The sequence below is a fragment of the Acomys minous genome (assembly GCF_964271855.1).
Source record: "Acomys minous genome assembly, chromosome: 8".
NCBI classification, from domain to species: domain Eukaryota; kingdom Metazoa; phylum Chordata; class Mammalia; order Rodentia; family Muridae; genus Acomys; species Acomys minous.
Window position 1 is genome coordinate 36,244,405 of NC_140489.1, and position 18,865 is coordinate 36,263,269.

The following is an 18,865-nucleotide window of genomic DNA, read 5'->3' on the forward strand; positions in this document are numbered from 1 at the left end:
CAGTGAGAACACATTTGCTTTTCCACTGGTTTCCTCCAGTTCAGATAACTGACACACCCTGCAAGGTCTGCATTCAAGAGCAAACGTGTTCACACGCACAGCTCCTTCTGAACGACCATACCCTCAGCCTAAGCACATGAAACTTGGCCCTCGGGAGTTCCGCCTCTTTGTCTCAGAACTAGAAAACCAAAATCCAAATTTGTAGCTCACCCATTATTACAGATCTACATGGTGAGTGGAAATGCAAACACTTACTTAAGTACTTATGAAGTGTCAGATTTGGTGATGAGCATTCTGTCTGTATTAGCTCACTTCACACTATTTCCAATCTTGAGAGACAGGTACGAACACCAGGGACACAGCCTGGCTAAATACTTAGACCAAGATCATGAGTTAGGGGTCTGAGATTATGGCTCAGTCACTACAGTGCTTTTCTGGCATGCCAGAGGCTGTGGGTTTTATCCCCAGCACTGCATAAACCGGACATGGTTGTGCACAGCTGCAATCCTATCACCCAAGAGACGAAGGCAGGAAGACCAGAAGACAAGCTGAGGAAACACAAAGCCCTATCTTAAAAAATATAAAAATAAAAAATCAGAGCTAGGAGGAGACACAGGCAGAATTCCAGGCCAGCCCAACGGTGTTCTTTATCTTTCTACAGTAATAGCTTTTATTGGTACAGGCTGATCTGAGCTTTAGTTTCCTATACTTTATATTTGTGTGTGTGTGTGTGTGTGTGTGTGTGTGTGTGTGTGTGTGTGTGTGTGTATAGCCTATTTTGTGCATGATCACAAAATAGTCTCCGATGACTGTGTATCTATGCCTTTGTGTTCTCCGGTCCACATGGGCTCTGACTGGTTTTAACCCACAAAGAACAGTATGATGCTGCCAGAGCCCAGGCTTTCAGAGGGCTTGCAGTCTCTGCTTTCACTTTCAATGAGGCCTAAAAAGCACCACATAAGGGCGCTGTAGCCTGCTGGGGGTGCAGAGGCCACAGAGGAGGAAAAGGGAAATGGGTTGGCCTGCTAGCAACACGGCAGAGGTCATCTTGGCCTTTCCAAACCCACTGATCCTCCACTTGGATGAACCCGGGAGCCAATTCAGGTAAAACTAGTGAGACAGCCATCCTGTCATGGGCAGATTCATTGGCAAGAATAAATTGTTTTTCTGATACACTAGTAGGTTTGGACTGGCCTGTTATATAACAATGGCTACCAAATACCTAGCTAGACCTGCTTACCTCTGTCACTCGAGGCCACGGGGATTTTTGTAGCCTTCAGTCAGCACCCCGGAAGAGATACAAACACTAGTTAGCAAGTCCCAAGGAGTGTAGACTCAGTACAGATCTGAGGACCCAGAAGCCAGTCCCTCCTTGGAGCTACCCTCGCCCCTTCTCAGCCACCTCTCAGGTGAGTCTTACCATACACTTTAACTAGTTTTCTCAGGTTGCCTTACAGAATGCAAGCCGGGATTGACTTCAAGGGCCTTTTTTTTTTTTACTTTATTTTTTATTTCTATTAACTATCTTTTTTTAATTTTTATTATTAATTTATTCTTGTTACAACTCAATGGTTATCCCATCCCTTGTATCCTCCCATTCTTCCCTCCCTCCCATTTTCCCCTTATTCCCCTCCCCTATGACTGTTCCTGAGGGGGATTACCTCCCCCTGTATATGCTCATAGGGTATCAAGTCTCTTCTTGGTAACCTGCTGTCCTTCCTCTGAGTGCCACCAGGTCTCCCCCTCCAGGGGACATGGTCAAAGGTGAGGCACCAGAGTATGTGAGAAAGTCATATCCCACTCTCCACTCTACTGTGGAGACTGTTCTGACCGTTGGCTAGATCTGGGCAGGGGTTTGAAGTTTACCACCTGTATTGTTCAAGGGTCTTTTTAACTTGCAGAGCTCTGCGGACGTGGATGCACACCACTCTGAAACTCTTCATGTCTGCTTAGGAAAGGCTGTGAAGCAGAGGTAAGGTGGAAAGGTACGGCCCAGGAGCCATGAGACTGGGCCAGGGCTACCTGTATATGCCTGGAACGCACAGCCCACACCAGAGGAGGGGGAACACAGCGATGAACGGCGCCACACACCTGTACACGTCCACATAGGCCCTCCCAAAGCTGCCCCTGTGAGGGAGCCGGGCAGTGAGAGGTCAGCCCTCTCCTCCTGACAACAAAACCACTGACTCTAAGAAGAAAACAACAGAAAAGCATCTCAAGTTGGGGGTGCGCAAAGTCCTGGCCTTGCCATCAGAGGATGCATGGCATACGAGGGGAGAGAGAGGGACCAGAGGCCAACAGCAGTAAGCGAGGCCGCAGACGGGGCTGGAAAGGCCAGGTTGAGCTAGACGAGCACGAACCCTGTCTGTGGGCCCACAGCCCAGGTCCTATGTGTCGGCCAAGGCAGGATCAGCAGAGAGGACATCTGTCTGCAAGGACTGGCCCCGGTCCCTGTACCTCCCAATTCCCCATGGTAACTAGGAGCAGAGGAGAGCGTGGATAACATGAGTTCTCAGCTAATCCCCGTCTTCACTGGAGCCCAGAGCTTATCCTCTCTCCCAGGACCCTTCTCCTCCATCTTTTTTATTTTTATATCTTTTTAAGAGCAAAAATGGCCAACAAACATAAACACTGCAGGATCTGAGCTGGTCTAACTTTCACGTTATTGGCTTCCAGAGAAAGAAATGCTGAGAGAAAAGGGAGGAGGAAGCAAAGGTTTCTGGGTAACCAACAACAAAACACCTTTGGAAGTCAAGTCATCAGTGACCAGTTGGCTGACCTAACTGGGGCAAAATGAAACAAAAATTTCATGGAGTGAAGGGAAAGGGGGGGGGTTGTCAAAGAGGGACTGTAACACTCAATGTTCTCCAGACACACACACACATACACACACACACACACACACACACACACACACACACACACACACACACACACAATGAAAGGGATATTTTAAGGACTAGGCTCATGAGTTAGGGAGATGACAAGTCTAAACTATGTAGGCAAACCAGTCAGGTAGAAAGGCAGATAAGCAACTGAGGAGACAGTCTTGAGTCCCAAATCAACAGGCCACACCCACATCTGTAAGACACAAATGTAGGGCTTCTCCATGACAGTCTCCAATCAGAATTCTTCTTCTTCTTCAGTCTTGGAACTGATTGCATGAGGCTGGCCCACACTGTGCAGAGTAAGCTGCCCTATCTAAAAGCAGCTGCGGGTGTTCACCTCTCAATAGCTAGGTAGTGTTGGGCCAAGCCACGGGGCCAGAATGCTCAGCCGAATGGACACACTAAAAGAAGCATCTAAGGACTTCCAGGAAGATGATACACATACATAGAAAAACTGAGAAGTTGTGAGGTGGGCACAGGGCAGGGGTGGAGGGAGCACGGGGAACTCAAGAAGGAAGATCAGAGTTTGAAGCTAGACTTAGGCCACATAATGAGACCCTATCTCAAAAACACAAGCAAAAACTGTAGGCTGGAAGGACGCCACGGCCAGGGATATGGACTCTCCAAATAAACACCTACTGGTTCTTTAAAGGATCACTGCTTTGGCGATCCTGACAGTTGCTGGTGTTTGTTGAGATCAGCTATGGAAGACAGAAAGATACTAACAGGGCTCGGCACAGTATCCTAAGACACTGTGGGTGACAAAAATTCTAGAGCTCAGGAAGAGGCTTAAAAAAAAAAAAAGCAGTACTCGGGACTTCTGTGAACTCAGGCTATTAATTGGATATGTGTGTACATTAGTGTGATACCATGTTAGGCCCTGAGAAGGCCAGGAAAATTATGTGATCAGTCAGAAAGACCTAGCCAGGATGTGTTGGCCTACCCTCATTCGAGGTCTTTCTCTGTCCCTGAAGGCAGCCATCTCTGAGGGTTCCTCCTTGGAGTGACACTAAGGTGAGGCATGGCCCCTGCTGAGTTTCTGTGTCCCTTGCCCTTTGTACCCCGACTCCACCAACTGTTAAGTGCTTAAGGGTCAGGGCTTCATCATATCCTTCCGGTCGGCTTGACCATCCCCACTCTGGCTTGCTTCTCACTCAGAGAACCATGGCCTCTCACAGACAAAGAATCCATGAAAGGCATTTAGTCCAAGAATTTCATCCCAGCCAATGCTCCAGAGCACAGCAGAATAAATGCCAGCCAGTGGGTATGAGACTGAAGGACTGGACCAGGATTCCCTGACCGCAACTCATGCTGGGAAATGCTGCACTCTACCCTGGACCATCGAGACTGCATTTTCTTATGGAGGTGAACAGCAACAAAGGGTGAGTCAGCCTGCCAAAGCGAGGGGAGCTTGCTTACACTCACTACAGAAGGAACCATCTGGCCGGGCCAAGAACATTAAGGAAAACACTGGCCTTCTGAAGCCTCTTCAAATACCTCCCGCCCATCTCGTCTCTTATCAAAAATGAATAAAATGCTGAACGATAACCCACAATAACAAACAGTACATTTTTTTTAAATCTTTCTAAATAGTTACATGAAATTCCAGAGGTGTAAGGAATAGCGTGGCTCCCACCGCAGGTTTCTCCAGGTCCGTGAATGCATGGTTTTCTAGTGCTGGGACCATCCCAGGACTGCCCAGTGCCTGGGAATCTGGTGGAGAAGTGTACTGCCAGAAAAGGATGGAAAGGCAGGCCAGGGTTTTAAGGAGCTGACTTGACTGTTGAAGGGCTGGGACAAGAACCAGAGGTGTGGTGCCGAGGGGAGGGCCCGCTAGAGTCGTACCCTTTAGGAATGATTTACAGAGCATCCCTGAGCCACCTTTTCTGTGTATGCAGCCACATGGGGTTTGGGCATCTATGGTTTCAAGTCACTCTTGCGAATAGGTTATTTTTCTTACTCTGCACTTCGCAATTTTTTTTTCACAGGAGGGGCTAAGTGCCCCTCCCCCCCAGAGGATAATTTTTCCAAGCACCATTTGCCGAGCCAGCCCTGCCCTCCCACCATGGGTTTTCCACCACCTCTGTCAGTGAGGGCCACTTGGCCAGGGCCAATTTCCAACTCTCCATATTCGTGTGACTTGGGGTCATCTGTGTGGCTTTGAGAACCCCACAGAGAGGGAGATTCCACAAAGCCATCACTCCAAGCTCCCTTCAGAAGAGAGGACTAGCCATCAGCTAAGAAGAGGAAAGGCCCTGCTGGGGCACGGGGAAAGCAAGAAGTCACCTACTGACAGAATAAAGCCAGTGTAGATAGAAACGGGGAATCAGAAACAGAATTTGTACAAATTTAATAAAGATACCTCTTCCATTGCAATGGGTTTCCTTGTCCCTATCTAAAAAAACAAACAAAACAAACAAACAAACAAAAAACCTTTCTCTGATTAATCTGCCACAAAAGTACTTGGGGAAAAAAGTTACATCATCTGTCACTCATAGCTTGGGAGGGACTTTGGAAAATGCTGTGGAGGGCGCGCCCTATCTGATGAGCCAACTAGTTAAGAAAGGGTCACCCTCAGCTCTACCTCAGAGGGAGAAGCTGGAACGCTGTATATCCTCAACTGGATGGCTGCTCCCCAAAGCCAGAAGGAACTTGGGGCAATCTGATGGAATGCCCCGGAAGCAGAAGACCGGGTTAAGAAGCTCTGGGCTTCCATGGCCTTGTGGCTGAAGCAACAGTAAGTGTCCACCACTCCAACTCCTGTGCACTTCACCCAAGGGACTGACTCAGCAGAAGATTTTACAGACGTTGACAGCAGCCAGAACAGAGGCAGTAGAGCATAGGCTTCCGGTCCCTCCCACTTACCTCTTGACCTTGGGCAGTTTCTAAGCTCCAGGTTCCTAACCTCTAGGAGTAGAGTAGCCCCTACACATGGCCCACATGTAATAGAATATGGGACTTCAGTTGTAGCTCGGTGGTAAGGTACTTACTTAGCTTGTTCAAGGCATTGATTTAAATACCTAACACCACACACACACACACACACACACACACACACACACACACACACCTCTTACCTTGTGCAAGAGTAAGGTGGGAAGTGGTAGCTGCTATTATAACTAACTAGTCTAAGGTGGCAGTGTCCTCAGTTACATGTGGAGCATGTCCAACCTTCTTATTCCTATGTTCAACTTGGCTTCTTGGGTGGCCTGTAATGGCTGAGCAAGGACCAGGCTATGGGAGCAGTCTGCCCTGGTACATACAATAAAGGGGTACACAGTCTACAGAGGAAATGTATATGTATGTATCTACCTAGCCCTGTCCATTTAGATATCTCAAAGAGTCTGTCTGCTTTTGATAGTAACTTCCAGAACGTCAGAAAAAGATCACTGACCAACATTCATCCCTATCACACCAGAGCCTATCACTGCCCCTGCCCTTGGTACACTACTGCCCAATGGCCAGCCCAGTCCTTAACACTTGCTGTGCTGCTTCTTCTCCGACTCACTCAGGCCTTAGTGCATCACAGTGGTTAATGGGCCTAGAGCCCCGCACAAGCCCTCAGCAAAGTCAGTGGTGGCACCGGAAGCTTCGCAGGTGCTTCTCCCTCGAATAGCCACACACTGACAGTTATACAGGGACATGTACACCTTCCTACATCTCTGGGACTAATCCAGACTTAGCTGCTCAAGTCACTGGAAGCTCTGCACCAGGAAGGGCCTGAGTCAGGGGCAAGCCCACTTGGAGCTTTCAACCTTCCCCTGTACTGTAATCCGGCCCAGGAGCCTCAGCTAGTTTTCTGCCCCTTGGAAGTTCCATCTTCAGGCAGAACTTACATCCAACATCCGCAGTGCTGGCTGAGGACAGCTCTCCCTCAGGAGTAAACATGCTGTTAGGATGAAGCGTCACGGGTGAGGAGAACTAAGGAAACAGCGCAACCGCCCTGTGTAAATAGATACTCCACAGGTCCTAAAATGGCCATGCATGGCTCACCATGGTCTGAAGTGGTAAACACCAACTTCCCACACAGACAGATGCTGAGCTCTTTGGTGGGGGGGGGGGGAGTATATTTCTTCTAGGATGGATTGTCCCGATTTAGCACGTGAACATCTTTCTTCTCAACTTCCTCCCAAAGCATCACTGACTCACACCCACCCATCTCTGCTGACTCATGCCCCCAAAGCCAAGAGAAATACCCTTTGCTCCAAAAGACTAAGAATACTTCGCAGTGGCTCTGCAGTGACAAGCACCAAGAGACAGTAGCCTGTCTTCTTCCCAGTTTCTCTTGGTATTTTCATTGACCTTGACCTGCAGGCTCTGTACTAGGAGGTCCAAAATATAAAAAATTCACATTCAAGCAGGAGAGGGATAAAGGAGACAGGTGAAGGAAGGGGGAGGGTGGAAGTGAGATCTGGTTTTGGCTTGTACAAAGCATACTTTTACTCCTTCCTCCTCCCCAAATACTAGTGTTGTATGTGTGTTGATGAGCTTTGTACCCTGCCTACTTGCAAAGCCATTTTACAAACACACAATGAAGGCTCTCAGGCTAAGGCCCACACCACCACTGACTTAAAAACTGAATCAATTACAACACCTAGGCAGTCTCCTTGATTACAGCTTACTAACACCTGAGGACAAGCGATGTGGTTGTGCTATGGAACATCAATTGCATATGAAACTCACTTCTAGAATCTTTTGCTGCTAGATGGAGTCCCAGAGGCTGAGTCCCACAGCCACACACCTCCCAGCCCATCACCGCAAGCAGACAATGGGATGACGGAGTAAAGTAGCCAAGAAAACCAGTGTTGAAACAAGGTCAAACAGGACTGTGGGTCTGGCTCTTTGGGGCCTCCAATAACAATCACCTTTCCTTTCAGCAAAGGGAAGAAAAAAAAACTGAGAAAGGACAAGCCTTTGTTGCTAGGGGAAATCCCCTGGGAAGGGCCAAATGGTCCCATCCCCATCTTAATTCTATTGGCCATGATTGATCAAGGCATCTTCATGAGCTCAAAGGGCAGATAGCCTAAAAGGTCAGTAACAGCATATGTTTTCACATAGATGTTTTAAATGCACACAAGCCTGGGCCCGTCCTAGTTGCTGATGCTGGTAGATTACTCATTCTTCCTCCCGGTCACGTCATGTGTGAGCTTCCAGGTGGCTGTGGGGTATTTGCTTACAGCAGCTACCACTGGTTTCCTTACAGGCTGCTTATTTTTCCACCCTCAGGTCATTACATCAGCCCGCAGTTTCCAGTTGGGCAAAGAGTATAGACTTGGGGGAGGGGTTGATCCAGCCAGAAGGTACCATTGCCTCCGTGACCCCAAACCTCAGTCATAGAAACTGTCCCAGGAGAAATTTCCTCAGTGGAAAAGCTATCTCAGCTATGGCCAGTGGCCCAGAAGCCAGCCTAGAAGAACACTGAGCCCACATGAGTAAGGGCAAGAATCCTGTCAGCAGGCTTACCTGTGACACATGTGTGTGCCGTGGGCAAGCATGGACATCCTCATGCAAGAAGAAATGGGACTCTTGATACATTGAAAAAAATGTCAAAGAAATGTGCTTCTACTTTGAATCCCTAATGATGACTTTGTCTCCAGGGAACAGAGTGACCATAAAGTGCTACATCCACAGATGCATACATGCTGGTCACCGAGGTGGAAAGAAAAGACTTTAGGATTTAAATCGTGGGGCTAGGTTCTTGCAGTCCCTGATCAGACCATGAAAGAGTTTTGTAGGAGAGACAAGGAGAAAGTAGAGGACAACGTTAAGAATGCAGAGACATAAACTATGAGTAAACAATAAGAAAAAAAAGAATACAGAGACAAAACTAGAGGCTATGGACACTAGCCTAGGCTCCCAGGGCGAAAGGAAACATGTTGCATTCTCTGGAGTATTGCTATGGCACACAAAGTGCATGGTGGTCACACCTATGGTCCTAGCTCCCGAGAGACTACACTTTCTGCCATAAAGAAACAAAAGACACCAGTCTTCACGTATAAGTTATATCATATATAACATATCTTCATATGTATATATGCACATATATCATACAGCTTAGAACCAAGGGGATGAGATGAAGGGTTACATGAAGGCTAATTCTTATTATTTATCTTATCTCCTTACCTTCTTCTAGAAATAGAGATAGATGGCCTAAGTGTATGTTAAATACTAAGTGTTTTAAGAAATGCCATGATACCAAACTCTGTATTTGAAAAAGAAAGAAAGAAAGAAATTCAGCCGGAGTTCATATTTCCGTGAAAAAGCAGCAGAGACTCTGGCCAACACTCATCTAGGACATGCTGCTCCCGAGTCCTGGGGTGTTGGCTGACCAGGAACATCATCTTCCCAGATACAGAAACAACTCCCGGAGCCGTGGATGCTTGTGAGAGAGAGGTACGAGGGAGGTGGGCATAGAGGAGAGGACCAGAAAGGCAAATCTGAATATGCCGAACTTGCCAAGCACTCAGAAGGCCACAGTAGCCATATGAGCACATGTCAAGGCTTTCCACAAAGGGCTAGAACCTCCGGGAGAGGAGAAGAGTGGGTACGTCTGCAGGCGTGTGTGTCACGCTATTGCACAACTTCAGGCGCCCAGTGGAACCTTTCCAACATCAACAGTCCCCGGGCCAGAAAACAAATCTGGCGTCACAGGGTCTGAGTGTGAAAAAAGGATGTTTGGGGTGTAAAAAAAAACTGGAATTGCCTTTTTTTTTCTTTCTGAGAGAAGGCTGAGAAGATGAGCTCCTACCCAGACATATGCCAGAGAGTCTGACTCCAAACGCCCCGTGCATGTGGCTGATGCTCACCTGAACCCAGAATCTTTCATCAAAGGCTAATGAAATCTGGTCTCAGGTGTTTAACTCTGATGCTCCAGTCCTCACTAAAAACCAACGGACCAGACACAAGTCCTCATCAAAGGATGCCTGACTCGTCATTAACCGAATGTGCCAATGTGTGAGAACGGGCTGGCACAGTGCAACAAGGCGTTCCTCCAAAGCAGCTTGCCTCAGTTTCGTTTTCAAATAATTCATGGCAAACCTCTGTGCCCAGAACTATATGTCTCAAACTGAAGCCTCACAAAATCCTAAAGGGCAATAGCTTTGTTTTACATATGAGGAAACCAAGACTCAGAGAACTTCATTGGCTTTCCCAGGCGAGGAAAGCCAGTCTTAGAAACCAGATCTACATGTCCATCTGATTCCAAAACCCATGCTTTGACCAGTATATGGTTTGGGTGTAAAAGTTCCCCTACTCCACTGCCTGAAAAATCCAGACCTCACAGTTCTTCCTTGGCGACCGGTTGCGAAAGCACCGGAACAGGATGAAAACTTGAGAATGGCCCATGTGAGATGATGAAGGGTCTTGTGAGTGGCCCCAGGAGTCCCTGTGATGGTCCCGGCTCACCTGCTGCAACTCCTACTTCTGCTTGGACTACGAAGGGGTCAAAAACTAGAGTGAGACAACCCCGTGCACATACCTCCCACTCAAAGGCCATATTCAATTGTGTACAACAGGGGCCAGAAAATTTTCTTTGTGAAAGATTATAAAGCAAATATCTTAAGTTTTACAAGCCATGCAGGGTCCACGACAGCTTTTCAAGTCTATTTTTGTGAGTGGAACACACAGATAAACACACAGATAGGTGAGTGTGACTGTGCCCCAGTAAAACTTTATTTGCAAAAACAGACAGGCGGACACTTGTTAGCTGGTGCATATTCTTGTGGAATCTTTTATAACTGATTCTGTCAATAAGATTGACAGGTGTCAGTCAGTATAGCTGGGTGATAATGACAGAGAATATTCTAATCTGTTAAGGAACTAGTAAAATATCAAAGTCTAATTTTTTCCTTGATCTATTTCTTCCAAAAAAAAAAAAAAAGGTTAGCTCTCCTGTAATTATTCTGCCCAATATGCTAACCTTATAGGGTCAATAACTATTGAAAATAAAGGTGACTGGGTCACACAACAAGAGGAAGATAGTTGTCTCCGAAAAGGCATCAGGAAGAAAACAGAAGAGGAGGAAGATGTGGGGGGTGGGCAGGTGAGTCAGGTGGGAGAAAGGGATGGAAGGAAACAGAAAAAAACCCACAACTCCACATGATGAACAGTCTTAGAACAGCTATGGGGCACCCAGGGAGAGAGGGTTGAACTCGTAGACCATACAAGGAAGATTACTTACCTGAGTTTCTTACATTGGTGTTATTCAATTTGGAATCCTTGATTACCAAATGCTTAATCCATAAGGTAGGAGCTGTGATTTCTAGAAAAGCAAAACAAAACAAGAGAGAGAATGTGTGTGCATATGTGGACAAAGAGAAGTATATGACATGGAATGTGACCCGGATTTGTAATAAGCATTTTAGAAGCCGAGACACCAAAGATTCAGCTATCTCCTTCTTGGCATATGGACCCCATCCCAGTGCCAACACACCCTCTCTTCCTTGTGACGGAAGTGCTTCTCCCCACCAGCTTTTAAGAGACAACCAGAGCATCCTGTGCTGGGACACAGAGTGGTCAGAATCCAGAGGCACCAAGCCACTCCATCAAGGAATAAAAACATTATCCCAGGAGGTGAGGAACGCGGGCCAAGCCAAGTCCCTCTCAGCTGCTTCCCTGGGAGAAGATTGAAAGGGGATAAGTCAACAAACGAATGCCAAACAGACCACAGAGCCCATTTTAGAGGAAACAGCTGAACCGCGGCAGATGCTGCCTGCTGAGCATCTGTACCATGTGGGGAAGAGAGGAGTGCAAACCCTTCTCACCGTCAGGCCAGCCACCTTCATCGAGAGCACCCCGGGGTAGCTGCACACTCCGTACCAGGGTGTGGAAGTCCTGTGGGGTCACCCTGAGCTTACGGTACAGCAACCAGATCTTCAGTGATGGCACCAGGATGGTCTCCCCAGATGACATATCTCTATTCTCAACCTAAACTAACACTTTCTAATGACAAAGGAGGATGTTTACGGAGATAGAGACTCCTGAATTCTTACCATGCCTGCCTTTCGGTTCTCACTGAGCTGTGCCTGCACTAGGGGCATTCCTAACCGTAGTGCCATCGCGTGACATTCATTTCTCTGTTCCGCTGTCTCATGAAGCAGACCCACTCGGCTGAGCGCTGGTAAAAGCTTGCTATATATTGTATGCTGAAAGCTGAACTTCGTTGTCAAGCTCTCTGGAAACCTTACCATGCCAAACTTCCTGTTCCTGTTCACAGGGATCTGGAGCACTTGGTAAAGTCCCCAGAGAGCAGAAGCTGGAGGACCTCTACCTTGAGCAGAGGCTAGGCTTCTGCGCCCCAGCTCCTCCAATGTGTCCACCTTGCCTCCAGGGACTCCTGGCCTTTATTTGGTCACCGCTTACTATTTCCCTTGTCCTAGAATGCTCCTCCCAAAGGTCTTATTTCAGTTCCCCCGAATCCCTATGCCCTAGCCCAGCCATCCTCCACTTGCCAATCTCTTTCTCCTTCCTCCCTAAGTGACCCACACCCACCACCTTTGCCTCCTCGCCCCCCGGCCGGTCCTCGCTGTCTGGAATACCCTGATTCCTTTCTTCTGCTTACAAGCTTCCAGGTCTTCACAGCTCCTCTCAGAACAACGCCAACTCTTTCTTCCATAAATGTCTACCAGGAGGAGGACCAAGACCACAGAACTCAGCTCATGAAGCTCGCTAGAGGGTGCCGTGGGAGCATGGGACAACATACAAGTACTTCCTTCTCATCCCCCCCAGCAACCACGCACCCACTCTAGGCACAAAGTCGGTGGTTGTAAGTGCTGAGCCACCGTGCTGAGGAGTCTTCCCCAGTCTGACTGCCTTTCCCATCATGACTCCCTGGTCTTGGCAGCTTGGAGGGTCTGTCTTAAACCATGTTTTTGTTGGACATTGGGCTACAGGCAGGAAGAGCGTGGGTACCAGTTACTTGGAGGATTCACATTAAAAAAAAAAAAAAAAAGGTTAGGACAACCCTGCTTGCATTGGGAAATTTTGAAATTTAAAAAGGGAAGAAAAATAGTGGAATTTAAACAAACATGTAAAGCCAATATTTTGCCCAATTAAAAAAGGAAAAAAATAATAATAATGAAACTTAGACAAACATGTAAAGTTAATATCTTGCCAAATTCTGAACGTAAACGGAGGGAATAAGAATAGTAAATAATGTAACCGCTTACCGTCTCCGTCGAACACAGGCTGGGTCTCCATTGTGGGCGTGGGCTTAGAGCCGTCATCTGAGTTGAGGGTTAAAAAGAAACGAAAGGAGACTACCATTATTGAGGTAAATACTATCTACTCTCAGAACTGTTGAATGGTTGGGTTTTGTTCAAGGCCAAAGAAGAAAGAAAAGCAGAAGGCAGAGAGAGAGAGGTGGAGAAGGAAGCAGAGCCGGAAAGAGAGAGAGAAAGAACAATAAAGCAAAAACCAGGGGTGTGCTCATCCCAGGGACTCACAAGGAGCTAGGTCTCACGGCAACGGAGGCCCCTTTCTCATAAATCTGGGGATGCTGCAAGGCCCTCCCAGCCCATCCCTTCCTGCAGCAGAGTAGGGTGGGAAGCCTCTCCCCCCAGCAGCCTCGAGCTTTGTCTAGGCAGGCTGGGTCAACACTGGCAGCCTTGTGGCACGAGAGTCTGGTGCCTCCACTTCGATTCCTACGCTCCAGGACAAGGGAAGCAGTTTAGAACCTTTCGCTAATGGGCCTGGTTAAAAAAAATCCTTAGGCCAGGGTGCTGCCCCCTTCCAGACTCCTAGCTGTCTCTCCATCCTTGCCTTAAAAAGAGACTATGGGAAGCACTGCTCTCCCTAGCACACTGGAGAGAATGAGCTGCACTCTGAACAAACGGCACACGGTGGATATCCCGGCAGCGGGTTGCTGACCATGATGGGAAACAACACGGGAAGTCGCTGAGATCACCCAGGCCTCGCTTTGACGTTCCTATCACCGTTGATGGGAGCAGGGTGCTCCAAGCAGCAAAGCCTCGGTGCTTGTCATCACTCGGTTTCCTTGGCAGCTCTTTCTGCAGAGCAAGAACCTTCGTGTGTCCGGAGTTGGTGCAGAGTTTATTTACCTACCAGGATTCTGCTTTTGTCAAGACTACAAACTCTTGAGCTTAGAGAGGCGTTTTTGCGACCATTTTCATTATTGTCCATTTAAGGAGTATTTTTAGGCTATTTTCTCTAATCACCCCCTAAGAAGGTTTGAGTAGATAAATGATAATAAAGAGTATGTTTTTCTCAAGCCCCAAGAAGCCATTCCATGGCCCTGAGTAAAGGAAAAGGAAGTTATCTTTGCCCATCTTGAGAATAGCTTAGAGATTTTCCTTTGTTTTCTCCCTCAATGAGAGGAGAAAGGTTGAGAGCTATTGTTTCAACCAGTTTGATGATTACACCACTGCTCTCCTCCCAAGACCCCCCAGAGATCATTTGGAGTGGAACGCTGTATTTCCTGGGCATTAACTATTTATAGAGAGGCCCTGCTCTCAGATAATCTCTGAGACACCAATCAGACCACCAATGGTAGCAGGTCCCCACCATCTGGGGCTCTGATTGGTACCTTGGGCAATTTCCCTGAATCTTATCAGAGGAAGAAAGAACTGTTTGGATCTCTTGCTGGAGTCAACCCGCAGAGACCCACGCCCTCCCTGGAGACTGAGGCCAGCAATCTGACAACACTGTGACACCTGACCCTGATATCACTGTCATGTGCTGTCACGAAGACCTAACTCTCCTTGGGGCCGAAGCAATCCCAGACTCGCTGACAACCATTCCAAGAAATGAGACACAGCAGACGGAGAGGCTTAAATACAGTGTGCTGAATATCCTATTGGCCTCAAGCTGGACCCCTTTATGGGCATCTTTTGTGCCAAACTGTATGACCTTGATCTGGAAGTCATTGAGGGAGAATAAACACCAAACAGAGCCACACAATGTCACTTTTTTTTTAAAAAAAATAATAATAATAACGCCACTTCCCCAATTCTATTAACACCTTTCTCCATTGAAATCAACAAGCCCACGAATGGAGTCTCCCGGCAGCTGCAGTGCACATTTGGTCTGGTCACTTCTGCCAGACACAGAGTTCAGTGTGAACAGCTCAGTGCAGTGTACTCAGGACCCCTCCCCCCAGGGTGGCTTCGCTTTAGGAGCCTTGAGAGCTAACAGAGGCGATGCCAGAGGTCAACAGTGAGAGCCCAAACACAACAGCTTATGTAATATTTCATGTTTGATGTAGACATTAAAATGTCTATATGAGAGCTTACTCCTCTCTCTGGAGCAAGAATACTAAAAATAGCCTGCCTCTCTCTCCTGGCATCTAGATGAAAGCCAGGGTCTGGCCACCTGGTCTACCCATCAGCAGAGAAAGTCTGTGGAGAGCAAGGATGGATTCCCGGGGCAGGTCTGCACTTGTGTTGATGGGGGAGCTCCATGGCTTGCTCAGACCTTGCTATGGAAGCCTACAGAGCATGAAGCTGAGTCAGGGGATTGAGTCTTCCTGCTGCGTAGGGTCACTGAGGGTGAAGAGATCCCGCTGCTCTGTACAGGGAGGCCCTAGATGGAAAGCTTTATGAAGTGAGAAAAGTCAGGGTGCCCTTCTGCCAGCAGCCACCTGTGAAGTCCGGCACATCCCAAAGCCAGGAAGCCACGCCAAATGCAACGAGCCCTCTAACCATCATCTCCGGGCACCTGGGCACCTGGCTCCTGACCCACCAAAGAACTTTTTTTTTAAATAAACATAGATCCAAGGCTTGGGTCCAAGGTCCACAGCAGTGCTGCTTCCTGGCACGCCTTGGAGAAGCACCAGGCCACACACTGGGCCCTGGGTTTCTACATGTACCGTTGGCTTGCTAATTCCCAGTGGAACCTCACACTGGCCCTTGTCTATAGCCACGCACTGTCTAATCTAAACTCCTCACTTTATTTCCTGGGTAGCAACAGCCTCTGCTAAACATGATTGAGGACACTGGCACTCCGTGGATGTAGATAACTCTAACATACTGGTAAAGGAGTGATTTTCTCCATGAGCACTAACATTCTTATTTGAATTACTGACTTTTAAGACTGGATTTATGAAATTAAGATACTAGCAATGTTTTAGATAAACCTTACAATTCAATAGGATGATGACCTTATTTTAAAACTAGGCAAAAATATTTTAATAAGCAACACACACATTAAAATACATAGAGATGGGTAATAAACACACCAATCATACTCAATGTCATTCATCATTAGGAAGTACAAATTTACACAATGAAGGACCAACATAGTGGTACTTGTCTGTAATCCCAGCATTTGTAAGGCAAAAGCAGGAGGGGTTCCACAAGTTCAAGGCTAGCCTGTCCTACTTAGTGAGTTTCAGACCAGGCAGGACTACACAAGTTCCTGTCTCAAATAAGCAAACAAAAACAACAACAACAACAACAAAAACAAAACAAAACAAAACAAAAAACCAAACCCACAAGCTAGCACTAAATACTCACAAGAATGAGTAAGGGAGGGAGGGAAGAATGGGAGGATACAAGGGATGGGATAACCATTGAGATGTAACAAGAATAAATTAATAAAAAAGGAAAAAAAGGATATGTAAAAAAAAAGAATGAGTAAAATAGAAGACAGATAATACCAATTGTTCACAAGGATGTGGAGAAAGTGGAACTCTTTGTTCACTGTTAGAAATAGATAATTGGTAGCAACTCTGAAGAATAATTTGGCAATTTCTTTTTTTAAAAAAATAAATACAAATTAAGTTTTCAACCCCCAAATTCCACTTCTAGAAATCTATGAAAGAGAAATGAAAACATGGTCTCAGAAAGACATGTACACAAATGTAGCAGCATTACTCAAATATAGCAGCTTCTAATTTGGATTTTTATGTTTAAGTATGTATTTATTTATTGTAAGAGGACAGCACATATATGACATGTGCAAGAGCCTGTTCTCTCCTCTACCATGCGAGTTCTAGGGATGTAGATTTGGTGGCAAGCCCCTTTACCCACTGAGCCATCTCACTGACCTAAGAAGCCTCACAGTTTTAAGTAATTAAAATGTCTATCAACTGATAAGCAGATAAATTATATGTCTATATAGAAAACATGTAGCAAAGAGAGGAGTAAATAACTAAAACACAAAAATATGCACCTGACGCCTTTCACAAATATAATAAATGGAAGGCAGATGTAACCATTGCCTATGATAGGATAGGGCCATATTTATACAGCACAGATTTACAAAAGTAAATGCATTAAGAAGATGAAACTGCTCTACGGACTCTGAGATGGGGGTTGAGAGAGAGTAAAACTATAAACAGCCTAAAAGCTCTATGGGGGTGGGTGATGGATTCTGTCTCTGGTAATAGTTGTGTGATTCTAGGAATTGGCTAAGTGTATTGGATCCTACATTTACAGTGAGAGGGGCTGTTTGTGCTTGTTTGTTTTCCTGGTGTGTAAGTTACAATTCAATAAAAGCTCTTTGAACCAAGATGAGGGAGTACCAGAGCAACTAGAGGAAAACCACCCGGTGGCAGCAGCTAGGTTATGGGAGCAGTGGTTAACTCAGGGATGGGGGGAGAGAGGGGTGGGTAGGAGAGACTGACACAGACACACACACACACACACACAGAGAGAGAGAGAGAGAGAGAGAGAGAGAGAGGGAGGGAGGGAGGGAGGGAGGGAGGGAGAATTCAGCCACATATTTTAAAGAAAAATATAACTGAGTCTCACTTCACTTGTATGTGTAACAATTTCATGCCTGGGGCTTATTCTGGGTGATTTTTTTTTTTTTAATCTCAAATGGAAAGACTTTATTTCTCCTTAAGGCCAAAATATTCTTTCAGACTAAGGTGACAAAGAACAGTGTGGGGAGGAGGGTTTCAAAGATTATATTATTTCTTTTTTTTTTCTTTTTGAGACAGGGTCTCTCTGTGTAGCCTTAGCTATCCTGGACTCGCTTTGTAGACCAGGCTGTCCTCAAACTCACAGTGATCCACCTGCTCTGCCTCCCAAGTGCTGGGATTAAAGGCATGCGCTATATTATTTCTTATAGGGAGAAAAAAGTACAAACTTGAAAATTAAAAAAAAAACAACAACAACAACAAATAAAGAAGGCAAATGAGAAAACGTCTCATGGGTAACTTTAAGAGCTGCAGTCATAGTCCCGTTACTGTAGTTTGCAATGCTTAGTTTCTGGCGGGGCCCTTGTCTATCTGCACTGTCAGCCAGGAAGGAGGAAACCTTCATGCAAATGAAAGAAGGTTGTCTCAGAGGCAGGGAGCGCTTTGGAAACTGCCCCCGAGCCACTGTGTTTGGCTTTCCAAGGTTGCCCAGCCCCCACTCATGCCTTGTCCTTGCAGGTGCAGCCCCTGCATGGGCTCCGGGAGCCTATAAAGACAGTGGGTGTGTGTGTGACAGCACAATTCCTCCCCTGCGAGAAGGCCTGGCCCACGGACAGACAGCTGGAAGTCACTTCGACCCCCGATGACACCGTTCAAAGCCTCCTCTGTTTGGCTTTTTGATTTCTGATTGACATTTGCTGGTGAGAGGAGATAAATGCGGGGCTGAAGACAATGTTGATCCGCTCTGACTATTCTCAAGGCAAGACTTTTCAGAATAACAAACAAAACAAAACAAAAACCCCAAAACATTGGTGTGCTTAAGGGGCTGAATAGAGCCCAAGAGACCCAGGGAAGCAGGGCTGGCCCTTTGAAGGGACTGGCAAGTCCATTGAGGAGTTAATTGTCTGGGTGTACAATGAGTTTATTCTGACCACATACAAAGAGCTTTCTCTTCCAGGTCCTTCAAAAGCAAGTGTGTCAAAGGGGCCAGGGGAGGAATCTGTATTAATGGCATCTCTTGGGGTTTTCCGAGGTGGAGTGTGAGCTATGAGAAAAAAACAAAAACAAAACCCAGCAACCTCAACCCCCAACCTGAGATCTGGAAGGTTCCTCAACAAGGCAAATCTCCCTCAGATTCCTAAACTCAACCCCCGTCAAC

The 18,865-nt window shown here is 46.7% G+C and overlaps 1 protein-coding gene across 2 annotated transcripts in view; it reads right to left on the minus strand.

Moving 5' to 3' along the window:
• Positions 1–18,865, minus strand: part of SMOC1 (SPARC related modular calcium binding 1) — a 153,476-nt gene that overhangs the window by 19,718 nt on the left and 114,893 nt on the right. The window contains exons 6-7 of one of the 2 annotated variants that reach the window (XM_084792291.1): positions 13,055–13,111; positions 11,068–11,148 (exon numbers count right to left, since the gene is read on the minus strand). In XM_084792291.1, coding sequence (XP_084648417.1) covers positions 11,068–11,148; positions 13,055–13,111 — 138 coding nt within the window. Of the gene's footprint in view, positions 1–11,067; positions 11,149–13,054; positions 13,145–18,865 lie in introns of both variants that reach the window. The other variant, XM_084792290.1, reaches the window with a different exon arrangement.